At 38.6% G+C, this 25,500-nt stretch overlaps 1 protein-coding gene and 2 long non-coding RNA genes across 3 annotated transcripts; all 3 read left to right on the top strand.

Annotated features, from left to right (window-relative positions):
- Window positions 1–965: 965 nt before the first annotated feature.
- On the top strand, window positions 966–2,812 carry LOC131723297 (uncharacterized). Its single transcript, XR_009320216.1, has 3 exons — window positions 966–1,106; window positions 1,547–1,636; window positions 2,512–2,812. It is a non-coding gene; the product is annotated as an uncharacterized LOC131723297 (long non-coding RNA).
- A 2,266-nt stretch (window positions 2,813–5,078) lies between these two features.
- On the top strand, window positions 5,079–8,013 carry LOC131723296 (uncharacterized). Its single transcript, XR_009320215.1, has 4 exons — window positions 5,079–5,210; window positions 5,651–5,740; window positions 6,616–7,373; window positions 7,903–8,013. It is a non-coding gene; the product is annotated as an uncharacterized LOC131723296 (long non-coding RNA).
- A 4,612-nt stretch (window positions 8,014–12,625) lies between these two features.
- On the top strand, window positions 12,626–25,500 carry LOC131723270 (keratin-associated protein 10-1-like). Its single transcript, XM_059016906.1, has 13 exons — window positions 12,626–12,702; window positions 13,298–13,417; window positions 13,856–13,945; window positions 15,645–15,764; window positions 17,239–17,319; window positions 17,933–18,046; window positions 18,864–18,947; window positions 19,071–19,190; window positions 20,563–20,667; window positions 21,876–21,995; window positions 23,595–23,687; window positions 24,147–24,263; window positions 24,697–25,500. The coding sequence occupies exons 2-13, from the start codon at window positions 13,345–13,347 to the stop codon at window positions 24,897–24,899; spliced, it is 1,320 nt and encodes a 439-aa protein (XP_058872889.1). The 5' UTR covers window positions 12,626–12,702; window positions 13,298–13,344; the 3' UTR covers window positions 24,900–25,500.

The raw sequence follows: 25,500 nt of genomic DNA, 5'->3' as shown, positions 1-25,500 counted from the left end.
AAACAATAAAATTAATACAATAGTTAACTGTGGTTTTCCAGACCTGTAATTTGCTCTATATGGCACTTTATCACAGACCTTTTTGCACTGTATTTTAATAAGGGGTTGATATATCACCCAGGCTGTGGGAATCACCTGTGAGATTAATAAAGAGTTCATACGATGGTGGTATTGAGATCTATATTTACATACATTACATGCAGTGGTGTTGTGCCTTCCAGGACCCCCTTGACAATGAGAATACATTCAATGTCAATTGATTGCTAAGGGTGTCTGGTGCTGAATCTTGTTTGTTGTATTACTTTTATAGATGTTCCAGTATCAAAGGCATGTGCTGAGGCTTGCACACCATCCGCTACTGTGAAGTGCTGCGGTACATCTCAGTGTAACGGTAATGCTAACGTTATTGTTAATTATACAATGGCAGTCACTGAGGCGGCACACTGATTGGTCACATGTTCACATGTTCTAACTGGAGAACTTTAACAAAACACCACCTGGAGGCAAACAAACAAAACAACGGGAATCAGAAATAAAATAAAAAATAAAAGGGCTGTAATCATCCTCCAGTGTAGCTGCTCTCGCTCAAACTAGAAACCTTATTGAATCCTTGCACTACACTGTCTCTTTGTGTAGTCACACAACTTCACCCTGGTAAATGGGATCTCATTGCAGAAAGAGATTGCTAAAAAATAGTTATCGTTCAAGTTAATAGTTATAACTCAGCTGCATCCGGGTTAGGCTTTTAGCAGAGATACTGAGATGAGATGGGCTGGGTAACAGTCAATGATAAGGGGAGCAGTGAAATGTTCACATTTACAAATGTCAGGTAGACAGTAATGTTTTATCAATAAGACTTCATCAATGTTTCATTATGAAGAGATTGATAAACGTGTTGAAACACTATCAGGTATGTGTCTAATTGAGCCAGCCGTAGCCCAGCCTCTCCTTCCTTATTCATTGGCTCTCCCTGGCTTGTTTTGCAGTGGACCTCTTGAAATGCTACACCTGCACTGACTTGACAGATGAATCTAATTGTAAAGATATAACAGTCTGTGGGTATGGTGACAAGTTCTGTAAAACCACTTACAAACTAACTGGAACTGGTAAGTAATGATCCCGAAGGGCCGGGTTTCTCTGACTATAACAAGTTTAACTGGCTTCTCTTTCTCTCGTACATTCCTACTTAGTGTTGGGATTAACATAGATTTTTCCAGCAGCTTCTTTCTAAATAAGGACAAGAACATATTTGCAGTCATCACAAGAGACAAGTTTACATTGCACTAATGTTTCCCACATTTAAGTCACCATTCAATCAGCTAACAATAGTATTCAAGCCAGATAAATGTATCTCTACAATCAGGGCTGTTTTGAAAATGTACCTCCACCTACAAATCCAAGCTAAAATACTTTTTATTACAGGCTTCACATTGTTTTTATTCTCTAATACAATGTTTGAAATGGCAAGAGTAACAAAGGCCTGTGTCAATTGATGAGATAATAGTTATAGAATTATGACTAACTTTCTTTTTGCATTCATTGATAGTTGTCACCGTCAGCAAGGGATGTGCATCAACTTGTACTGTAACAACAGCTTTCCCGCGAGATGAGTGCTGTGAGGGAGAACTCTGTAACGGTAATACAGATACTATTGTAATATTGTTAATAAAATCAAAACTACAGGTGTTCAAATACATTTTTTTTGACAGCATATATATTTATTGTAAAACGTACATATATAAACAGAGCAGTCAGTACTTTTTTTTACACGTTGCTTAAAACAACTATGAAAGCACTTTTATCTGTCAAATGGCAATTATTTAAAATGTTGATTAAATGCTGTAAATAAAAAAAAAAAAAACAGAATGAAGAGCTCCCTCAATTTTCAAGTACCATTACCACAGATAATCCCCAATGAAATGCATGCACTAGAATGTCAGATTAATACATAGTTATTAATAAACGGTACCATTAATTATTCTCTTACCTGATGGGGAGCATTTACACTTGCTTCTTAGTAAATGGGATTTGAAGCCATTTGTACTTAAGATATTTATGTGATTCTTTCTAAATTTCACACCATTGAGTGTTGTAGTGTAATGGATTCGGTTGTAGGGTCTGTAAGTTTTATGTATTAAGTAGTTTTATTTTTAAACTGATATAGAGATTGAAGATATTCTTTATAAGAGGAAAGGAACCATGTGTGCCTGTTAAGACTTTCATCTTTATAAACATATTTATAGCTCTATATTATTATGAATTAGTTATTTAACAGATGTTTTTATCCAAAGCGACTCAACAACTGCTGCTGCAGTCACTTCCAATCGGACCTCGTTTGTTTAACGTCTCATCCGAGGGACGGAGCACAAGGAGGTTAAGAGACTTGCTCAGGGTCTCACACACTCAGCTTGACACGATGGTTGAGCTGGGATTGAATCTTTAACCACTGGACCACCAAGCCCCCTACTTACTCAAATGTATTGTTTAAACTAGGTCTTGCTTGTTTTACAGATAAATTGATTTGCTTCAAATGTGCTGAAACAACCGATGAAAGTTCCTGTACTTCGAGTCCATGTGCAGCTGAAGCATTCTGCAAGAGTGACTACAAACTGAACGGGGCAGGTAAGAGCTTCTCCTTCATTTGGGGTTTCTATTCTTTGTGTTTCCAGTTTGGTGCTTGTGAATTCCAGCTGGTGAACGGAGGCCGTTGAGAGCAGTTGTGTTCATGTCTAAGGAGTCCATTCCTAGCAATCCTTTTCGTAATCCTCAAATCTAACATCACATACACCTCACTGCTTCATTGCTACTTTGCAGCCACATTTCCCATGTTTAGAGATTTAAAATACATAACTTTATTATCATCAACTGACTATTATTAAGCATGGTAGAGCCCTGTTTTAGAATAACGGAACACATAACTTTGTACAGTAACTTATGCCTCACATATTAACCTTCAGTGGACACTTTCTTTTTTCAAGAGCATGCAATATTGTCCCACATGGAAAAATAAAAGCAGTATGCTGGTACCGTAATATGTACATGTTAGTGTAGAGTCACCGAGGATTTGATTCTGTATAAATGCCCTGCTTATTGATTTGTCAGAATCACTGATTTGGCACTAGCTGGTTCTGTCACCACTAACCTTGCTTTTCTCCACCTTACAGGAGTGCCTGTTGTCACTAAGTCCTGTGCAGCTGATTGCAAAGCTGTTGACAATACAGCAGACAAAAACGTGAGGACAACTTGCTGCAAAACAGGCTATTGTAATGGTAAGGCTGCTATTAAACGTTAAAACAGTTCCACCCAAGCCTTAAAATCCACCAAATTGATACATTTTTGGTTTGCTTGTGTATGTTTTATTTTCACATTAATCTTTGATATGTATATAGTTTAAAAACACCATGGGATGTTTTATTAATTATATTTTTATTACATTTTTGAAGAGAGACAATGTAGGTTTATGTTACAAAATGAGAAACAAGGACACAATATTACTAAAGTGTTATATTAACCCTTTTTATTGTTTAAAATTAATATTCAAGTGATCTAATCCCTAAATCCTCTCTTCGTTTGTATCACGAAGACAGCCCTTCTCCTCGCTCACATAGTTATTTCTACAGGAAGAGGTTTGACTTTCTTAATCTTGCCACACAAAGCATCAGGTTCCTAGTTTAATTAGCCATTACAGATCGACCACAGTTTAGCTCAATTGAATAGCCCTCCATGCCTTTGATTCTGGATGGCAGTGCAATGAGCTGCTGGAGACCGATTCATTAAACCCCTGTGTTTGACTTTCAGGAAATGCCTTGAGTTGCAACACTTGTACTAATGAAGCTGACGAACCAAAATGTGCAGCAACAGCCTGCGCTGCAGCTGACAAACTATGTCAGAGCACTTATACCCTCACTGCACCAGGTAAGCTGGATCACAAGGGGAAAGGTGACTGATACCTGTGTCTCTGTCACCAGCTCGTTCCTCTTTTGCACATTTAAAGGACAAGGGCCTGTGGGTCCACTCCATAGTAAATGTATGTTGTGGTATTTGTGAAGTACAGTGAGAGTCTTGAAGGTTGCAGGTTCATGATTACACTCTGAGTTGACTTATAAACAATAAAATTAATACAATAGTTAACTGTGGTTTTCCAGACCTGTAATTTGCTCTATATGGCACTTTATCACAGACCTTTTTGCACTGTATTTTAATAAGGGGTTGATATATCACCCAGGCTGTGGGAATCACCTGTGAGATTAATAAAGAGTTCATACGATGGTGGTATTGAGATCTATATTTACATACATTACATGCAGTGGTGTTGTGCCTTCCAGGACCCCCTTGACAATGAGAATACATTCAATGTCAATTGATTGCTAAGGGTGTCTGGTGCTGAATCTTGTTTGTTGTATTACTTTTATAGATGTTCCAGTATCAAAGGCATGTGCTGAGGCTTGCACACCATCCGCTACTGTGAAGTGCTGCGGTACATCTCAGTGTAACGGTAATGCTAACGTTATTGTTAATTATACAATGGCAGTCACTGAGGCGGCACACTGATTGGTCACATGTTCACATGTTCTAACTGGAGAACTTTAACAAAACACCACCTGGAGGCAAACAAACAAAACAACGGGAATCAGAAATAAAATAAAAAATAAAAGGGCTGTAATCATCCTCCAGTGTAGCTGCTCTCGCTCAAACTAGAAACCTTATTGAATCCTTGCACTACACTGTCTCTTTGTGTAGTCACACAACTTCACCCTGGTAAATGGGATCTCATTGCAGAAAGAGATTGCTAAAAAATAGTTATCGTTCAAGTTAATAGTTATAACTCAGCTGCATCCGGGTTAGGCTTTTAGCAGAGATACTGAGATGAGATGGGCTGGGTAACAGTCAATGATAAGGGGAGCAGTGAAATGTTCACATTTACAAATGTCAAGTAGACAGTAATGTTTTATCAATAGGACTTTATCAATGTTTCATTATGAAGAGATTGATAAACGTGTTGAAACACTATCAGGTATGTGTCTAATTGAGCCAGCCGTAGCCCAGCCTCTCCTTCCTTATTCATTGTCTCTCCCTGGCTTGTTTTGCAGTGGACCTCTTGAAATGCTACACCTGCACTGACTTGACAGATGAATCTAATTGTAAAGATATAACAGTCTGTGGGTATGGTGACAAGTTCTGTAAAACCACTTACAAACTAACTGGAACTGGTAAGTAATGATCCCTATGAGCCGGGTTTCTCTGACTATAACAAGTTTAACTGGCTTCTCTTTCTCTCGTACATTCCTACTTAGTGTTGGGATTAACATAGATTTTTCCAGCAGCTTCTTTCTAAATAAGGACAAGAACATATTTGCAGTCATCACAAGAGACAAGTTTACATTGCACTAATGTTTCCCACATTTAAGTCACCATTCAATCAGCTAACAATAGTATTCAAGCCAGATAAATGTATCTCTACAATCAGGGCTGTTTTGAAAATGTACCTCCACCTACAAATCCAAGCTAAAATACTTTTTATTACAGGCTTCACATTGTTTTTATTCTCTAATACAATGTTTGAAATGGCAAGAGTAACAAAGGCCTGTGTCAATTGATGAGATAATAGTTATAGAATTATGACTAACTTTCTTTTTGCATTCATTGATAGTTGTCACCGTCAGCAAGGGATGTGCATCAACTTGTACTGTAACAACAGCTTTCCCGCGAGATGAGTGCTGTGAGGGAGAACTGTGTAACGGTAATACAGATACTATTGTAATATTGTTTATAAAATTAAAACTACAGGTGTTCTAATACATTTTTTTTGACTGCATATATATTTATTGTAAAACGTACATATATAAACAGAGCAGTCAGTACTTTTTTTTACACGTTGCTTAAAACAACTATGAAAGCACTTTTATCTGTCAAATGGCAATTATTTAAAATGTTGATTAAATGCTGTAAATAAAAAAAAAAAAAACAGAATGAAGAGCTCCCTCAATTTTCAAGTACCATTACCACAGATAATCCCCAATGAAATGCATGCACTAGAATGTCAGATTAATACATAGTTATTAATAAACGGTACCATTAATTATTCTCTTACCTGATGGGGAGCATTTACACTTGCTTCTTAGTAAATGGGATTTGAAGCCATTTGTACTTAAGATATTTATGTGATTCTTTCTAAATTTCACACCATTGAGTGTTGTAGTGTAATGGATTCGGTTGTAGGGTCTGTAAGTTTTATGTATTAAGTAGTTTTATTTTTAAACTGATATAGAGATTGAAGATATTCTTTATAAGAGGAAAGGAACCATGTGTGCCTGTTAAGACTTTCATCTTTATAAACATATTTATAGCTCTATATTATTATGAATTAGTTATTTAACAGATGTTTTTATCCAAAGCGACTCAACAACTGCTGCTGCAGTCACTTCCAATCAAACCTTGTTTGTTTAACGTCTCATCCGAGGGACGGAGCACAAGGAGGTTAAGAGACTTGCTCAGGGTCTCACACACTCAGCTTGACACGATGGCTGAGCTGGGATTGAATCTTTAACCACTGGACCACCAAGCCCCCTACTTACTCAAACGTATTGTTTAAACTAGGTCTTGCTTGTTTTACAGATAAATTGATTTGCTTCAAATGTGCTGAAACAACCGATGAAAGTTCCTGTACTTCGAGTCCATGTGCAGCTGAAGCATTCTGCAAGAGTGACTACAAACTGAACGGGGCAGGTAAGAGCTTCTCCTTCATTTGGGGTTTCTATTCTTTGTGTTTCCAGTTTGGTGCTTGTGAATTCCAGCTGGTGAACGGAGGCCGTTGAGAGCAGTTGTGTTCATGTCTAAGGAGTCCATTCCTAGCAATCCTTTTCGTAATCCTCAAATCTAACATCACATACACCTCACTGCTTCATTGCTACTTTGCAGCCACATTTCCCATGTTTAGAGATTTAAAATACATAACTTTATTATCATCAACTGACTATTATTAAGCATGGTAGAGCCCTGTTTTAGAATAACGGAACACATAACTTTGTACAGTAACTTATGCCTCACATATTAACCTTCAGTGGACACTTTCTTTTTTCAAGAGCATGCAATATTGTCCCACATGGAAAAATAAAAGCAGTATGCTGGTACCGTAATATGTACATGTTAGTGTAGAGTCACCGAGGATTTGATTCTGTATAAATGCCCTGCTTATTGATTTGTCAGAATCACTGATTTGGCACTAGCTGGTTCTGTCACCACTAACCTTGCTTTTCTCCACCTTACAGGAGTGCCTGTTGTCACTAAGTCCTGTGCAGCTGATTGCAAAGCTGTTGACAATACAGCAGACAAAAACGTGAGGACAACTTGCTGCAAAACAGTCTATTGTAATGGTAAGGCTGCTATTAAACGTTAAAACAGTTCCACCCAAGCCTTAAAATCCACCAAATTGATACATTTTTGGTTTGCTTGTGTATGTTTTATTTTCACATTAATCTTTGATATGTATATAGTTTAAAAACACCATGGGATGTTTTATTAATTATATTTTTATTACATTTTTGAAGAGAGACAATGTAGGTTTATGTTACAAAATGAGAAACAAGGACACAATATTACTAAAGTGTTATATTAACCCTTTTTATTGTTTAAAATTAATATTCAAGTGATCTAATCCCTAAATCCTCTCTTCGTTTGTATCACGAAGACAGCCCTTCTCCTCGCTCACATAGTTATTTCTACAGGAAGAGGTTTGACTTTCTTAATCTTGCCACACAAAGCATCAGGTTCCTAGTTTAATTAGCCATTACAGATCGACCACAGTTTAGCTCAGTTGAATAGCCCTCCATGCCTTTGATTCTGGATGGCAGTGCAATGAGCTGCTGGAGACCGATTCATTAAACCCCTGTGTTTGACTTTCAGGAAATGCCTTGAGTTGCAACACTTGTACTAATGAAGCTGACGAACCAAAATGTGCAGCAACAGCCTGCGCTGCAGCTGACAAACTATGTCAGAGCACTTATACCCTCACTGCACCAGGTAAGCTGGATCACAAGGGGAAAGGTGACTGATACCTGTGTCTCTGTCACCAGCTCGTTCCTCTTTTGCTCATTTAAAGGACAAGGGCCTGTGGGTCCACTCCATAGTAAATGTATGTTGTGGTATTTGTGAAGTACAGTGAGAGTCTTGAAGGTTGCAGGTTCATGATTACACTCTGAGTTGACTTATAAACAATAAAATTAATACAATAGTTAACTGTGGTTTTCCAGACCTGTAATTTGCTCTATATGGCACTTTATCACAGACCTTTTTGCACTGTATTTTAATAAGGGGTTGATATATCACCCAGGCTGTGGGAATCACCTGTGAGATTAATAAAGAGTTCATACGATGGTGGTATTGAGATCTATATTTACATACATTACATGCAGTGGTGTTGTGCCTTCCAGGACCCCCTTGACAATGAGAATACATTCAATGTCAATTGATTGCTAAGGGTGTCTGGTGCTGAATCTTGTTTGTTGTATTACTTTTATAGATGTTCCAGTATCAAAGGCATGTGCTGAGGCTTGCACACCATCCGCTACTGTGAAGTGCTGCGGTACATCTCAGTGTAACGGTAATGCTAACGTTATTGTTAATTATACAATGGCAGTCACTGAGGCGGCACACTGATTGGTCACATGTTCACATGTTCTAACTGGAGAACTTTAACAAAACACCACCTGGAGGCAAACAAACAAAACAACGGGAATCAGAAATAAAATAAAAAATAAAAGGGCTGTAATCATCCTCCAGTGTAGCTGCTCTCGCTCAAACTAGAAACCTTATTGAATCCTTGCACTACACTGTCTCTTTGTGTAGTCACACAACTTCACCCTGGTAAATGGGATCTCATTGCAGAAAGAGATTGCTAAAAAATAGTTATCGTTCAAGTTAATAGTTATAACTCAGCTGCATCCGGGTTAGGCTTTTAGCAGAGATACTGAGATGAGATGGGCTGGGTAACAGTCAATGATAAGGGGAGCACTGAAATGTTCACATTTACAAATGTCAGGTAGACAGTAATGTTTTATCAATAGGACTTTATCAATGTTTCATTATGAAGAGATTGATAAACGTGTTGAAACACTATCAGGTATGTGTATGTTGAGCCAGCCGTAGCCCAGCCTCTCCTTCCTTATTCATTGGCTCTCCCTGGCTTGTTTTGCAGTGGACCTCTTGAAATGCTACACCTGCACTGACTTGACAGATGAATCTAATTGTAAAGATATAACAGTCTGTGGGTATGGTGACAAGTTCTGTAAAACCACTTACAAACTAACTGGAACTGGTAAGTAATGATCCCGAAGGGCCGGGTTTCTCTGACTATAACAAGTTTAACTGGCTTCTCTTTCTCTCGTACATTCCTACTTAGTGTTGGGATTAACATAGATTTTTCCAGCAGCTTCTTTCTAAATAAGGACAAGAACATATTTGCAGTCATCACAAGAGACAAGTTTACATTGCACTAATGTTTCCCACATTTAAGTCACCATTCAATCAGCTAACAATAGTATTCAAGCCAGATAAATGTATCTCTACAATCAGGGCTGTTTTGAAAATGTACCTCCACCTACAAATCCAAGCTAAAATACTTTTTATTACAGGCTTCACATTGTTTTTATTCTCTAATACAATGTTTGAAATGGCAAGAGTAACAAAGGCCTGTGTCAATTGATGAGATAATAGTTATAGAATTATGACTAACTTTCTTTTTGCATTCATTGATAGGTGTCACCGTCAGCAAGGGATGTGCATCAACTTGTACTGTAACAACAGCTTTCCCGCGAGATGAGTGCTGTGAGGGAGAACTGTGTAACGGTAATACAGATACTATTGTAATATTGTTTATAAAATTAAAACTACAGGTGTTATAATACATTTTTTTTGACTGCATATATATTTATTGTAAAACGTACATATATAAACAGAGCAGTCAGTACTTTTTTTTACACCTTGCTTAAAACAACTATGAAAGCACTTTTATCTGTCAAATGGCAATTATTTAAAATGTTGATTAAATGCTGTAAATAAAAAAAAAAAAAACAGAATGAAGAGCTCCCTCAATTTTCAAGTACCATTACCACAGATAATCCCCAATGAAATGCATGCACTAGAATGTCAGATTAATACATAGTTATTAATAAACGGTACCATTAATTATTCTCTTACCTGATGGGGAGCATTTACACTTGCTTCTTAGTAAATGGGATTTGAAGCCATTTGTACTTAAGATATTTATGTGATTCTTTCTAAATTTCACACCATTGAGTGTTGTAGTGTAATGGATTCGGTTGTAGGGTCTGTAAGTTTTATGTATTAAGTAGTTTTATTTTTAAACTGATATAGAGATTGAAGATATTCTTTATAAGAGGAAAGGAACCATGTGTGCCTGTTAAGACTTTCATCTTTATAAACATATTTATAGCTCTATATTATTATGAATTAGTTATTTAACAGATGTTTTTATCCAAAGCGACTCAACAACTGCTGCTGCAGTCACTTCCAATCGGACCTCGTTTGTTTAACGTCTCATCCGAGGGACGGAGCACAAGGAGGTTAAGAGACTTGCTCAGGGTCTCACACACTCAGCTTGACACGATGGTTGAGCTGGGATTGAATCTTTAACCACTGGACCACCAAGCCCCCTACTTACTCAAATGTATTGTTTAAACTAGGTCTTGCTTGTTTTACAGATAAATTGATTTGCTTCAAATGTGCTGAAACAACCGATGAAAGTTCCTGTACTTCGAGTCCATGTGCAGCTGAAGCATTCTGCAAGAGTGACTACAAACTGAACGGGGCAGGTAAGAGCTTCTCCTTCATTTGGGGTTTCTATTCTTTGTGTTTCCAGTTTGGTGCTTGTGAATTCCAGCTGGTGAACGGAGGCCGTTGAGAGCAGTTGTGTTCATGTCTAAGGAGTCCATTCCTAGCAATCCTTTTCGTAATCCTCAAATCTAACATCACATACACCTCACTGCTTCATTGCTACTTTGCAGCCACATTTCCCATGTTTAGAGATTTAAAATACATAACTTTATTATCATCAACTGACTATTATTAAGCATGGTAGAGCCCTGTTTTAGAATAACGGAACACATAACTTTGTACAGTAACTTATGCCTCACATATTAACCTTCAGTGGGCACTTTCTTTTTTCAAGAGCATGCAATATTGTCCCACATGGAAAAATAAAAGCAGTATGCTGGTACCGTAATATGTACATGTTAGTGTAGAGTCACCGAGGATTTGATTCTGTATAAATGCCCTGCTTATTGATTTGTCAGAATCACTGATTTGGCACTAGCTGGTTCTGTCACCACTAACCTTGCTTTTCTCCACCTTACAGGAGTGCCTGTTGTCACTAAGTCCTGTGCAGCTGATTGCAAAGCTGTTGACAATACAGCAGACAAAAACGTGAGGACAACTTGCTGCAAAACAGGCTATTGTAATGGTAAGGCTGCTATTAAACGTTAAAACAGTTCCACCCAAGCCTTAAAATCCACCAAATTGATACATTTTTGGTTTGCTTGTGTATGTTTTATTTTCACATTAATCTTTGATATGTATATAGTTTAAAAACACCATGGGATGTTTTATTAATTATATTTTTATTACATTTTTGAAGAGAGACAATGTAGGTTTATGTTACAAAATGAGAAACAAGGACACAATATTACTAAAGTGTTATATTAACCCTTTTTATTGTTTAAAATTAATATTCAAGTGATCTAATCCCTAAATCCTCTCTTCGTTTGTATCACGAAGACAGCCCTTCTCCTCGCTCACATAGTTATTTCTACAGGAAGAGGTTTGACTTTCTTAATCTTGCCACACAAAGCATCAGGTTCCTAGTTTAATTAGCCATTACAGATCGACCACAGTTTAGCTCAATTGAATAGCCCTCCATGCCTTTGATTCTGGATGGCAGTGCAATGAGCTGCTGGAGACCGATTCATTAAACCCCTGTGTTTGACTTTCAGGAAATGCCTTGAGTTGCAACACTTGTACTAATGAAGCTGACGAACCAAAATGTGCAGCAACAGCCTGCGCTGCAGCTGACAAACTATGTCAGAGCACTTATACCCTCACTGCACCAGGTAAGCTGGATCACAAGGGGAAAGGTGACTGATACCTGTGTCTCTGTCACCAGCTCGTTCCTCTTTTGCACATTTAAAGGACAAGGGCCTGTGGGTCCACTCCATAGTAAATGTATGTTGTGGTATTTGTGAAGTACAGTGAGAGTCTTGAAGGTTGCAGGTTCATGATTACACTCTGAGTTGACTTATAAACAATAAAATTAATACAATAGTTAACTGTGGTTTTCCAGACCTGTAATTTGCTCTATATGGCACTTTATCACAGACCTTTTTGCACTGTATTTTAATAAGGGGTTGATATATCACCCAGGCTGTGGGAATCACCTGTGAGATTAATAAAGAGTTCATACGATGGTGGTATTGAGATCTATATTTACATACATTACATGCAGTGGTGTTGTGCCTTCCAGGACCCCCTTGACAATGAGAATACATTCAATGTCAATTGATTGCTAAGGGTGTCTGGTGCTGAATCTTGTTTGTTGTATTACTTTTATAGATGTTCCAGTATCAAAGGCATGTGCTGAGGCTTGCACACCATCCGCTACTGTGAAGTGCTGCGGTACATCTCAGTGTAACGGTAATGCTAACGTTATTGTTAATTATACAATGGCAGTCACTGAGGCGGCACACTGATTGGTCACATGTTCACATGTTCTAACTGGAGAACTTTAACAAAACACCACCTGGAGGCAAACAAACAAAACAACGGGAATCAGAAATAAAATAAAAAATAAAAGGGCTGTAATCATCCTCCAGTGTAGCTGCTCTCGCTCAAACTAGAAACCTTATTGAATCCTTGCACTACACTGTCTCTTTGTGTAGTTACACAACTTCACCCTGGTAAATGGGATCTCATTGCAGAAAGAGATTGCTAAAAAATAGTTATCGTTCAAGTTAATAGTTATAACTCAGCTGCATCCGGGTTAGGCTTTTAGCAGAGATACTGAGATGAGATGGGCTGGGTAACAGTCAATGATAAGGGGAGCAGTGAAATGTTCACATTTACAAATGTCAAGTAGACAGTAATGTTTTATCAATAGGACTTTATCAATGTTTCATTATGAAGAGATTGATAAACGTGTTGAAACACTATCAGGTATGTGTCTAATTGAGCCAGCCGTAGCCCAGCCTCTCCTTCCTTATTCATTGGCTCTCCCTGGCTTGTTTTGCAGTGGACCTCTTGAAATGCTACACCTGCACTGACTTGACAGATGAATCTATGTGTAAAGATATTACAGTCTGTGGGTATGGTGACAAGTTCTGTAAAACCTCTTACAAACTAACTGGAACTGGTAAGTAATGATCCCTATGAGCCGGGTTTCTCTGAATATAACAATATTACCTCACTCCTCTCTTTCGTCCATTCCTACTTAGTGTTGGGATTAACATGGATTTTTCCAGCAGTTTCTTTCTAAATAAACACAAGAACATCTTTGCAGCCATCACAAGAGTCAAGTTTACATTGCACTAATGTTTCCCACATTCAAGTTGCCATTCAATCAGCTAACAATAGTATTCAAGCCAGATAAATGGATCTCTACAATCAGGGCTGTTTTGTAAATGTACCACCACCTACAAATCCAAGCTAAAATACTTTTTATTACATGCTTCCCACTGTCTTTATTCTCTAATACAATGTTTGAAATGGCAAGAGTAACAAAGCACTGTGTCAATTGATGAGATAATAGTTATAGAATTATGACTAACTTTCTTTTTGGATTTGTTGATAGATGTCACCGTCAGCAAGGGATGTGCATCAACTTGTACTGTAACAACAGCTTTCCCGCGAGATGAGTGCTGTCAGGGAGAACTGTGTAACGGTAATACAGATACTATTGTAATATTGTTAATAAAATCACTAACAGCTACCTCCTGCTGTCAGTACCAGTCTTCCTTCTCACTGTATATCTGAAACCTGCCCCCAACACACATGCACACCAACTGGACTGTATAAGAGAGTGTCTTTGCAATGTGACCTATAACTTATGCTCAGTAACCTTTGGGTGGAAAATAACTAAGTGCTAAAGTGTTTAAGAGTGTCAAAGAGGGGGGGGGGGGTTAAAGGTCAGCGCTGGTGCACGACTTCAGCTGCTGCAAAACTCAGAGCAAAAGCATGTTGTAAGCAAACTGCAAAATCATGAGACGGAGCAGGAAATGGAACAGCACGTGGTAAGAGTGTGATTAAAGTAACGTTCTGTGGAAACAACTCTGCTGAGAAGAATGTAGACATAAGAGGTAATTTTAGCACAGCACACAGGCCTGTTTATCTGTCTGTATAAACTGGGAGTGCTCACAAGCGTTCAGAGAGACAGACTTTTGAGACAGCTTCCATTCTCCTCCCCGGGCATCGTGCTGAGGTGTGCCCAACGTGACTCCCAATGGGAAGGTAATCTGGCCGACTACCTAACTATGGTTTAGAGCCTAGTGACCATTTTAACATTCTAATATTGTTCTCTTCTGATGCATAAGTGCATCGGACTTATACTGAGTCAAATGAATCAGTATTATGAATGTAAGAAATTAAATCCACAACCTTACACTCACAGTCTGCTTTACCACCAGATTTGTTTTGCTTAGCACAAGCAACAGTTTATCACAGCATGTCAATCTGTCCCTTTATTGCATGAGAATCCACACTTTGTTTTTTTTTTTCTGGTCGTTACTATGACCAGGAACAATAAGAGAAGATATATCTCACTTCAAGGATAAATAATACAAACATTGAAATCCACATTCCTTTCCATTTCTGCTTAGATGGTTTACCAAGATGATGTCAATTTTCAGTCCTGAAAAAGATCAAAGATGATTTAGAAATGACCACTAAACCTGAGGGAACACAAAGTCATTTGGCTTGAAACTCTCTTCTGGGATGTCACACAGCAATAATTAGCCAGGGGGCAATCAAATCAGTCATTCTGAGCCTTGTATTTGAATAAGGCTAAGCACTAGGAACAAAATAAATTGTATCTCTACATTCCAATGACAGACTTCAAAAACATCATTGATTTTTTGTTGATTTGCTATTTGTGGTTTTATTGAATTCTGACTTTTCTATGATTTTCTCTTCATACTGCAAAATTATTCAAAGTCAGGAAATATACAGTACATTATGTTTAATTATGCCAAAAATGAAATGAAATCTTTATACTAGAAACATTTTAAAAACCTGTGTGACACAGTTAATAAATGAATGACCAGACGTATAATTAAAAAGCAAGCAATAGTCACAACTGTTTTGCAGGCCAAGAAAAGAGAAAGAAATATAACAAGCTACTTTTTTTTATTAAGTTATAAGTAAGGACATTATATTACTTTTTTTCTGAAGAAATTAACATGTAAGACTCTGGATTCTACAGAGACATGCAGTCTGGTGTGAAAGCAGGCCCTTCAGAGATTTTTGTCCTTAAATCCCAATTATATTTGATTTATATAATCTATACAATATATTTAAACATTTATAAATGGTGTATCTTTTTACTTCCCACATTATCCACTGTGTTCTCTGGGCTTATTTTGCAGCACCTCTAATCAAGTCTTGTCAGACATGTGATAATGAGAAGGTTGAAAGTAACTGTGTGGAGAAAGATTGTGCAACCCCTAGCTCCTTCTGCCAAAGAAAAATCGACTTCACTAAAGATGGTAAGCAATGAAACTCTCGACATTTCTGCCATCAGTTTGTCTTTCTCCATTTCATCCTGACATTCATGCCATCTCTCGCCTCCTCCAGCTCTGAGTTACAGCTGAGCAAAGTTTGCAATTCTTCTTGAAATGAAAATTACCACCAGTTGCCTGCACACCCATGTGATTAAAATACATCTCTGTTCCAATTCTATTTTTCAGATGTTCCCTTTTATGATACAGTATCATAGTTTAGCCTTCATGGTGTTGTAAATACATTACCTGAAAAAAAGTGTTTGTGCTGTTGTAACGGGCAGTGTTGTGAAATGCACTGCCGTTACGGATTCTGTCCCCTGTCAGTGAGATGAGGTTAAAAGCTCCAAGCTATTTGTAGAACCTATTCTGTCAATTATTCTTTTATGTTAACTGTGAACTAAAATATCACCTAAATTAGCTTCTCTTTGAATGCTACAACTGGGGACTTAAGAAATATTTTTTTCAGTTTTTTTTTTTAATTATGTAGAATTTGCAAGTGTTTTCGAACTATCTGAGAAATATTAAGGAAAAATTTAGAGTAAATCATTACTAATGGGACTCTTTTGAGAGTCCTTTTTATCTCTATTTTTATAATCTAGTAGATCATCTCTTTTTAGTTTATCTGCTTTTCTTAACTCCGTCTCTAATTATTTCTTTGTATCCTCTTTTTTTAAGATTTGTTTTTAATACATTTCTTTGTTTTACAGAGTCACTTTCTTTTGAGCATATTCTTCGTATTCTTATTCCTAGACCCTTTGGGGTTGCTCTTTTAGTGTGTATTGGATGTGCAGAGGACATGTGTAAATACTGGTGCAATTGAACCTACAAGCTTTACTGTGGTACCTAAAAATTCTATTTATTTTCTTGTCCATCGAAGGTCCAGCTTAATATTACTGTGTATTTAATTTGCTATTTTATGAAACTGGAAAAGAGATTCTTCTCCATGTGTCCAAAACCTAAAAATATCATCTATAAACCGAGTGTATTCTAAAGGTTCTCTTTCCAATTTTTTAAGTAATTGTTCTTCCCATTTCCATGTATGCACTGGCAAAATGCATTCCTAATTTAGATCCTATTGCTGTACCATCGTTTTGTTTGTAATTCTTATCAACAAATGTAAAAACTGTTTTCTATCATCTAGTGCTTTTTGACAAGCTTCTAAAGTTTCTTTAAGAGCGACACTTGGGTACATGATTTATCATCCATGCAAAATAAAATTGTATCCTCTGGAAGGTTGTGCTTTAGTGATTCAGGTCTTTTTAAAAATGATGCTGTATCCTTAACATAGCTTGATAATTTCTCACCGTGTGACCCAAATCATTTTTTCACTGTTTCAGCTGTTATGTGTGTTGGATTATCAAATGTTCTTTTTCCCACAGAATCCTGTTTCTTTAGTCCTGGGGATATCTTTTCCCAAACCAGCTGGAGTCTAAATCTCCTTTTTGTATCCTGATTACAGGATTCCCTGTTACAAAGGGATGTGCAGCACAATGCACTGCAAGTGACACAGCGTCGTGCTGTCAGGTATCGAACTGCAGAGGTAATGCGCATTTTCTTATTCATTGATATTAGTGTTATCTCTTGTTATTCACAGTACAGCAATTACAAAAGAGTGTGCATTAAAGTATACATCAGTGCATCAGATTGGACTTGACTGAAGTCTTTAAAACCATAAATGGTATAGATAAAGTTAGCCCAAGACACTACTTCAAATTTAGCAGAGAGACCTAAATGGAAGTAAAAATACATTTAGAACAGAAAGTAGGACGCACTTTTTACACAGAGTTAGAAATGCTTGGAATAGCCAACCAGCTGAAGTAGTAGGCTCTAAAACTTTTCTTAAGTGTTTATGTTCTAGAACAAGAAATCATGTTATAAATCATGTTATAGCCAAAATGCTTTTCACACTTGGCTTAGCTTGGATTTTTTTATATACTTTAAGTAGGGATACAGTATTTTCTGTTTTTTACCACTTTATGTTACTTTGTTGTGCAAACGTACATTTCTGGTGGGGGTGTCTTTGGTATACTTGTTTCAAAACTGATGATTCAGTACGACACAGACCCTCCATGCACAACTCATACTGGGTAAACTCATACTACTACTGCACGTCTGCCTTATTATTGATTGTGTCCCCTGTGCTTGCTTTGCAGTAAACACCTTGAGTTGCCTGCAGTGTGATGCTCAGACTGATGAAACTCAGTGCAAGGCGGGCGTGTGCACTGTAGGCACTTTCTGTCAGAACAGCTACACCTTCACTAACCTTGGTAAGCAGTAAACAGCAGGGTTAACTGTGCAAAGCTGTTTCCTCTGTGTGGCTTCCTGCAGTCCATGTTACAAGCCTCTTGCCTTATTGCTGCTGTATAAGCCTCCTTCTTGTCAATACTGACAGATTTATCTAGAAATAGTACATACAGTAGTACTGGGATAAACTTGGTATTCTCATGTTCAAATATCTGGTCAAAATTCAGACAGCTACTTGGATATTCGTTCATTTACAAAACATTGTCAAAGTCATCATATTTAAAACGATATTAAAGTTAAAAATAAATAGGCCAGAAGAATAGGTTGTCAAAGCCTTACTTTACCCTCCCCTCCCTGAATTATCTACAAAGCAAAGAAATAAAAAGTCAATAAAGTAGATATCACACTTTTTTTTAATTCCTGCCATTGTCACTTCTTTGCAATAAACAAAGTGGCAAAAGACACATTTTCATGAAGTAATAGCATCACTGAGGTTTATTTATGCCTTTTATGGCTGAACAAGCAAGTGAAAACTCGAATTTAAGTAAAAAAAAATATATATAAAATAAAATAAATGAATCCAACTGCTATTGAGTGAGATTTCCTGCTCAAATGTAATAATGCTGGCGTTTAAATTAGGAATTCATTAGCATGTCATACTCTCTAAACAAGCTGGGATCCCTTTCAGGAAATGTACTGCACAAGATTGTATGCCCAGCAGTCACTGGAAACGCATGGCATGTGAATCTTTGAAAAATATAACCCTAGCTATCTGTACAGAGTGTGCAGTACCTCGTGGGTGTGTGGCCTCTAACATTCTCTCTTGTATCTCTATCACAGCCAGCATCAAAGTCACAAAGACATGTGAGTCCGCTTGCACAGCAACCAACACAGTGAACTGCTGCCAAACATCCAACTGCAATGGTAATGCTGACATTGCTCTTAATCACGGAACTAACTCCGGTCTTTCTAGTTTCATAGTCTCTCAGGTATCACCCAACAACCCTTTCTGCATTATTCATTGTGTCTCCTTTGCTTGTTTTGCAGTGAAAGCCTTGTTCTGTTATACCTGTGACAAACAGAGTGATGAAACGCTGTGTACAACTGTAAAAGCCTGCGGATCAGCTTCGGGAAAATGTTCATCTGTTTATGAAACAGGTGTAGATGGTAAGCAATGACTGATATGGGCAGCTTTGGAGATAATACTGTACCCTGTCCTTCTCTCTCTGCCTCTTATATAAATCCTTTCCCTTTCAATGTACGTTTTTTTCTGTTTTACTCAGTGTGAACAATTGCAGGCTTGGTGGTCCAGTGCTTAGAGAAAGGGACTTGTTACCAGGAGGTTCCAGGTTCAATCCCAGCTCAGCCACTGACTTACTGTGTGTGTGTGTGTGTTACCCTGAGCAAGCCACTTAACCTCCTTGTGCTCCGTCCTTCGGATGAGACGTAAAACAAACGAGGTCCTATTGGAAGGGACTCTGCAGCAGCAGTTGTGATGCATGGTTCACCCTCTAGTCTCTATAAGTCGCTTTGGATAAAAGAGTACTATATGATTTATGAAGAACTGAACTGTAGTAAAAGTTTAACCTCCAAATCATGCAGTTAAATTAATTGTAAGTAACACAATCATTCCATGAAGCCATTTGGCAGCTCAATTAGCTATATGCAGTTTTAAATAGTTCACATGTTATAGCACACATGTATTTAAATTAGAAAACATGCTATCTGGTTCTACTTTAGGTTAAAGGAGACTCTTCGTTTCTATTCCTTTTTCTTGGTCCGATGTTTGCACTTGTACTCACTCGGTCATTTCACCTCAGCAGTGTCTTCTGGTTGAAAGCATAATACTGCTGAAAGTGTGTCAGTCAATAGCGGAAGCAGCTGATTGGTTATTGAGTTGAAAGAAGCCAGTGAAGGGGTGGGAACAATTTCACTCTCCTGGTGAAATGACCCAGGAAGTAGAAGACAGTCAGAAAGCATGGCTCCCTAATAGTTTTCTTTAACCAAGTGTAGCACCAGAGATCACGCTCTGAAATGAAAATACACATGTGCTACAACATCTGTTTCTGGCCGTTTGAGACGCATAGATGTGCACTGCCTAGACATTTAATGGAACTCGTTCTTTTAATTACTTTAAATAAGAACAAAACACAGTTACAATTGAGCTCAGAAAAAGTCATGGAATTCATATGATTGATGAAACTTAACATGTTTCATCAAACAGTGAGTGAGTGGACTGATGAATGTTATTATTATTATTATTATTTATTTCTTAGCAGACGCCCTTATCCAGGGCGACTTACAATTGTTACAAGATATCACATTATTTCACATTATACAGATATCACATTATTTTACATACAATTACCCATTTATACAGTTGGGTTTTTACTGGAGCAATCTAGGTAAAGTACCTTGCTCAAGGGTACAACAGCAGTGTCCCCCACTGGGGATTGAACCCACAACCCTCCGGTCAAGAGTCCAGAGCCCTAACCACTACTCCACACTGCTGAATGTTTTATTTTTACTTCACTGTTAGGTAAACTCACTGTGACAAAGGGCTGTGAGGCGTCTCGTGGTGCCTGTGTACCCGGAAGAGTGGGCAACAAGCAGACAACATGCTGCGATACGGACCTCTGTAATGGTAATACCAATACTGCTAATTTCACTGTATTTACTTAACCTCTATTCCCACTGTTAAGACAATTGCCTCTTTTAACGAGCTGAACCTAGCGGCTTGTTAATCAGCTGAATCCTGGAGGTTTGGGCACAGCCTGGCTCGTGTCAGTAGGGGTCGCTATAGAGGTGGACTAAACCAGAGGATTTTCCTCCCCAACCCACAGGGACGCAAACAGCAATGGGCAGCCACGCTTAGTACCTCAGCACAAACAGGATTTGAACTAGCATGCCATGCCTTGTGAATGCATGCCATGCCCTCGATGTGGCCTTGCCTTATCCCCCTTAGATATTTAAAGATATTTCAAGAGTTCATATTACGTGGTACTGCACCATGATATTCTGTGCATCCCCCTATTTACATGTAAAAATTTAAAGTTTGACGTATATTGGGGCCCCAAATAATCCTTGTCCCTGATACACTCAATACAGTGTGGGCCTTATTTAAATTGTATTAACCAGGAGTATTTAATTGCTTCCCCCTTTTTAAATCAAACAAGTGCTTTTGTTTTCCAGCTAATTCAATGGCCCAGTTTCAAAGAGCCAGTTTCGCACTACTCTTGGACTGCCTTACCTAAATTAACATTAACTAGTCTGAAGACTAGTGCTAATCAGGGTCTGTGAAACCAGCCTTAAATGTGTTTAAGTTCAAACACTTAGGAAATGGAATGAATTCTAACGTGCCTAATTAGCACAAGTGATCTAATGCCAAGACTCCCTTATTTGCATGCATTTTATAGTTGAGTTTGGAATGCGCAGACGTTTCAAAGACAATGGGAACTGCACTGTTGGTTCTTGTTAGCCAGTCCCCTAACAGCAATCAGTCTGTGGTACAGTCAAGATACCAGGTTGTATCTGTATGTCTTTTGCATTGTAATTGAAATGTTTGCTAATGATGAACTTTTTTACAAAGAATTGTGAAGGTCTGGAACCAACTCCCCAGTAATGCTGTTGAAGCTGACAGCCTGGGATCCTTCAAGAAGCAGCTTGATGAGATTCTGGGATCAATCAGCAACTAACAACCAAACGAGCAAGATGGGCTGAATGGCCACCTCTCGTTTGTAAACTTTCTTATGTTCTTAACTAAAAAATAACCATCGCCTGTCCCTCCTCGATGTGCAATTATTACACAAACCCTCCTGCATATTCATTATCTCTCTCATGCTTGTTTTTCAGTGCCAGTTTTGAAATGCTACACTTGCAACAAAATTAAGTCTGAAACTGACTGCACTACCTTAACTGCCTGCGACTTCAGTGTCGGGTCCTGTTTTGCCTATTATGATACAACTCCAACAGGTGAGCCATTACGATACAACTCCAACAGGTGAGCCATTACGATACAACTCCAACAGGTGAGCCATTACCATACAACTCCAACAGGTGAGCCATTACGATACAACTCCAACAGGTGAGCCATTACCATACAACTCCAACAGGTGAGCCATTACGATACAACTCCAACAGGTGAGCCATTACCATACAACTCCAACAGGTGAGCCATTACCATACAACTCCAACAGGTGAGCCATTACCATACAACTCCAACAGGTGAGCCATTACGATACAACTCCAACAGGTGAGCCATTACGATACAACTCCAACAGGTGAGCCATTACGATACAACTCCAACAGGTGAGCCATTATGTGTGAGTGCACATGTATTTACTATGTAAATGCACAGTGATTAGAGACACTTCATGGAAAGTTACCATTTTGACTATTTTGTTTAGACACCATTTACAAAACTATTACTTATACCCTGCAGATTTATCCAGCTTTTAGTCATTTATAGAAATAAACACCATTGTTAAAAAGCATACTAATATGTTGCCCAGTACATGATATCACATTTGCAATCTTAGTAAAGTTAATATCTTACACATGAAAAGAAACTTCTCATTACACCCAACCCCCCACACAGACAGTACTGGGTTAAAGAAAGGTATAGTCTGTCTGCACCACTTTCTTATTAACTAAAGGGGGACCTCAACACACACTGAATGGCTGCTAAGCCATGCTGTATTATTTGCTTTAGCACACTCTAGAAACAACATCACTGCTCCATCGTTTTTTTTTCTTTCTGTGCTGCTGGTCAATCCAATGGTCTTGCATAACATCACATTCTAAAGAGTAAGTAGCGGGGTTCTGAAAAATACAGCGTTCCACGTCCCCACGTGTTGCTACAACTGTAAATAACTCACCTGTCATTTCTCTTTTCATTGTTAACATCCTGACATATTTTTTACACTTCTAACTTTAAAGTCTGTTTCAAAGCTCTTTTTACAATGTCCGCTCTAGTGCACTGATAGTGTCAGGATTATTGCCCACATTGTCAAACCAGTAACACAGCAATAACAATCCATGATGTGGTACGGAACAGAAAAGTCAGGGCACTTGTTCGGGTTTATTAATTTTTTGTTTTATTGCTCTTCCTGCAGTGATTTAGAGGACAGATCTCAAACCCCAGGGCACTAGAGCAGACATTTTGAAAAGAGCTTTGAAACAAACTTTAAAAAGTTAGAAGTGTAAACAAGATGTCAGGATGTTAACAATGAAAAGAACTGACAGGTACATTATTTAAACAGTTGTAGCAGCACTCGGGGACGGGTAACGCTATAACGTTGTCATTCTTGACTGAGACAAGATAGTTCTTGATTTATATAGGTGATAAAGGCCTATACAGTAGACTGAAAACTAACCAGACTCTCACAGTGCAGTGTGCTTAATGCAACCTGCAGAGCAGTGACTGTTTCCAGCACCACTGTAGGGGTGATTTCAAGAAAGGTTACAAGAGGCTGTTGTGGCTGCACACATTCACCCTGTTGACTGCATTTCAGAAACACTGATATTCTTGAGTGGGTGAAGGCTAATCATATTCTTTGAACCCGGTCTTAGGAACGACCGTCACAAAGGGCTGTGACAGAACCTGTGCCAGTCTTGATGATCTGTCAAAGAGGAGAACTTGCTGCACTACAGACCTGTGCAATGGTAAGACAGACCCTACAGTTTTTCAAAAACACTTCCACAAAGAAAGAGATGATTCTGTTTCTGTTTAGATGAGTAGGTGCTAGTGTAACAGGGCGTAGGCTGGGCGTGAACGGGCGACACCCGGGCACCGCACGCGAGTGTCTTAACCACAATGCTAAAACAGCCGGGCTCGTCTGTGCTCGTGGTTTTAGAGCTTTTAATCTCATCTGACTGACAGGGGACAGAGTCCATAACGACAGTGCATCTCACACCCGTTACACTAGTACCCACCCTGGTTTTCCCTGGCAGATCTCAAAAGTTCTGTGATACCTTGAAGGTTCTCCTGCCTCAATCCTACTTAATTTGCCAAATCAGAATCAGAAAGTGTCCAATGATCCTGAAAAGCCATGGATCAAAGGTAAGCTGCTTCTAATAGTTTTACATCTTGTGTTTACTGTGTTTCTTGTGCTTGTCATGCAGAGCCTAAACTGAGTTGCTACACCTGTAATGGACTGGCAGATGAAAAGCTGTGTAGAATGGTCACAGCATGCAGTGCTGAAAACAAGTTCTGCAAGACAGTTCGCAACACCATTGCAGGTAAGCATCCTCTTAACCCCAGCACCAGGGATTGAAATGAGTGATCCACGTGCGGCTTAGAATATAAACATGCAGAATTCATAACAAAGATCCTTAGCACAAACGTGGACCAGAGGTTGTTGGGGTGGATTATCTGTGGAGAGATTAGGAGAGGTAGGCAGTCAAAAAATAAAAAAGGGCAGACTCCTTTTTTATATCTAACCTGGCCGTGTTTGTAGAAATCACATCTCTGTATGGCTGGTCGCTCTAACTTTCTGGACAGGTTATGTTTTTGGACAGATGGTATGTTACTGTTGCCCCTTGAAGAGACCTCACAGGTTGACTGGAGCTCCTGACTCTGAAGCAGTTGGGATGTTTAAATCTTTGCTTTCTGATTGGAGAACGCACTTAGTCTGGGGGAAGGTTAACCTTCTTTGTAAATTCTTCCTCTCAGGAAAAATGACTGCTGTCACGAAGACCTGTGAGGCCACTTGCACAGCATCGTGCACAGCCTTCCAATCTATAGAGTGCTGCCAGGCCAGCCAGTGTAACGAATACCAAGAAAGGGGTACAGGTGCGTCCCCGTCCACCCAAGCCAGCCCCCTCCTGCTGGCCGTGTCGATCAGCCTGCTCACCATGCTGCTCAAATCAGCATGAGAGGATTCTACCACCAAAAACTCTGAATGCAATGAATTGGTTGGCAATACAATGAGTCATTCAGGTTGTGAAAGATATACATTAAAAACAATTACTTAGGTATTTAGTACCAGAGCATATATTACACAGTACTCACTCAGGTGTTATGTGGTAGCTATAGTTTAGTTTAAAGGGAAGGAAGGTAACTTTGTAAAGAATTATGTAGGTGGGTTGTAACGGTAGTAAGTGGCACCAAGGCTTCGTTTTCTGTGCTTCAGTGTACGCAGTCTTGTCACTAAGCCCCTCTTTCGTTGTGGTGGAAATCATTTGTTTGTTTGTAATTTAATTGAGGATTTATATTTCAAACAACTGCCTGACATGAATTAAAAAAATAGAACCAAAACCAGAACCAAATGATAAACACTAGAAAGGGGGGCCTGTGATAATGCTGCTCCAGCTAATGCAAGGCCACAGAGAGGAGTTTCTTTAATTCTGGGCTTTGGGATTTCTTATAGGACTTGTACTCTGCAGTACTTACTGTCTAGCTTGTGTTTCAGAATATGTTGTTCATGTATCGTGTTTCGTACAATAAACACTATTTTTCTGATGCTATCATTGTTAA

Source organism: Acipenser ruthenus, chromosome 54 (assembly GCF_902713425.1).
Source record: "Acipenser ruthenus chromosome 54, fAciRut3.2 maternal haplotype, whole genome shotgun sequence".
NCBI classification, from domain to species: domain Eukaryota; kingdom Metazoa; phylum Chordata; class Actinopteri; order Acipenseriformes; family Acipenseridae; genus Acipenser; species Acipenser ruthenus.
Note: the sequence above shows the minus strand (reverse complement) of the source record. Positions and strands in the feature narration are given on the sequence as shown.

Excerpts from the sequence above, each read along its gene's own strand:
- LOC131723270 (XM_059016906.1), top strand. The coding sequence starts at position 13,345 with ATGTGTAAAGATATTACAGTCTGTGGGTATGGTGACAAGTTCTGTAAA. Across the intron at positions 18,047-18,863 it reads CTACACCTTCACTAACCTTG|CCAGCATCAAAGTCACAAAG; the intron begins GTAAGCAGTAAA and ends TCTCTATCACAG. Across the intron at positions 19,191-20,562 it reads TTATGAAACAGGTGTAGATG|GTAAACTCACTGTGACAAAG; the intron begins GTAAGCAATGAC and ends CTTCACTGTTAG.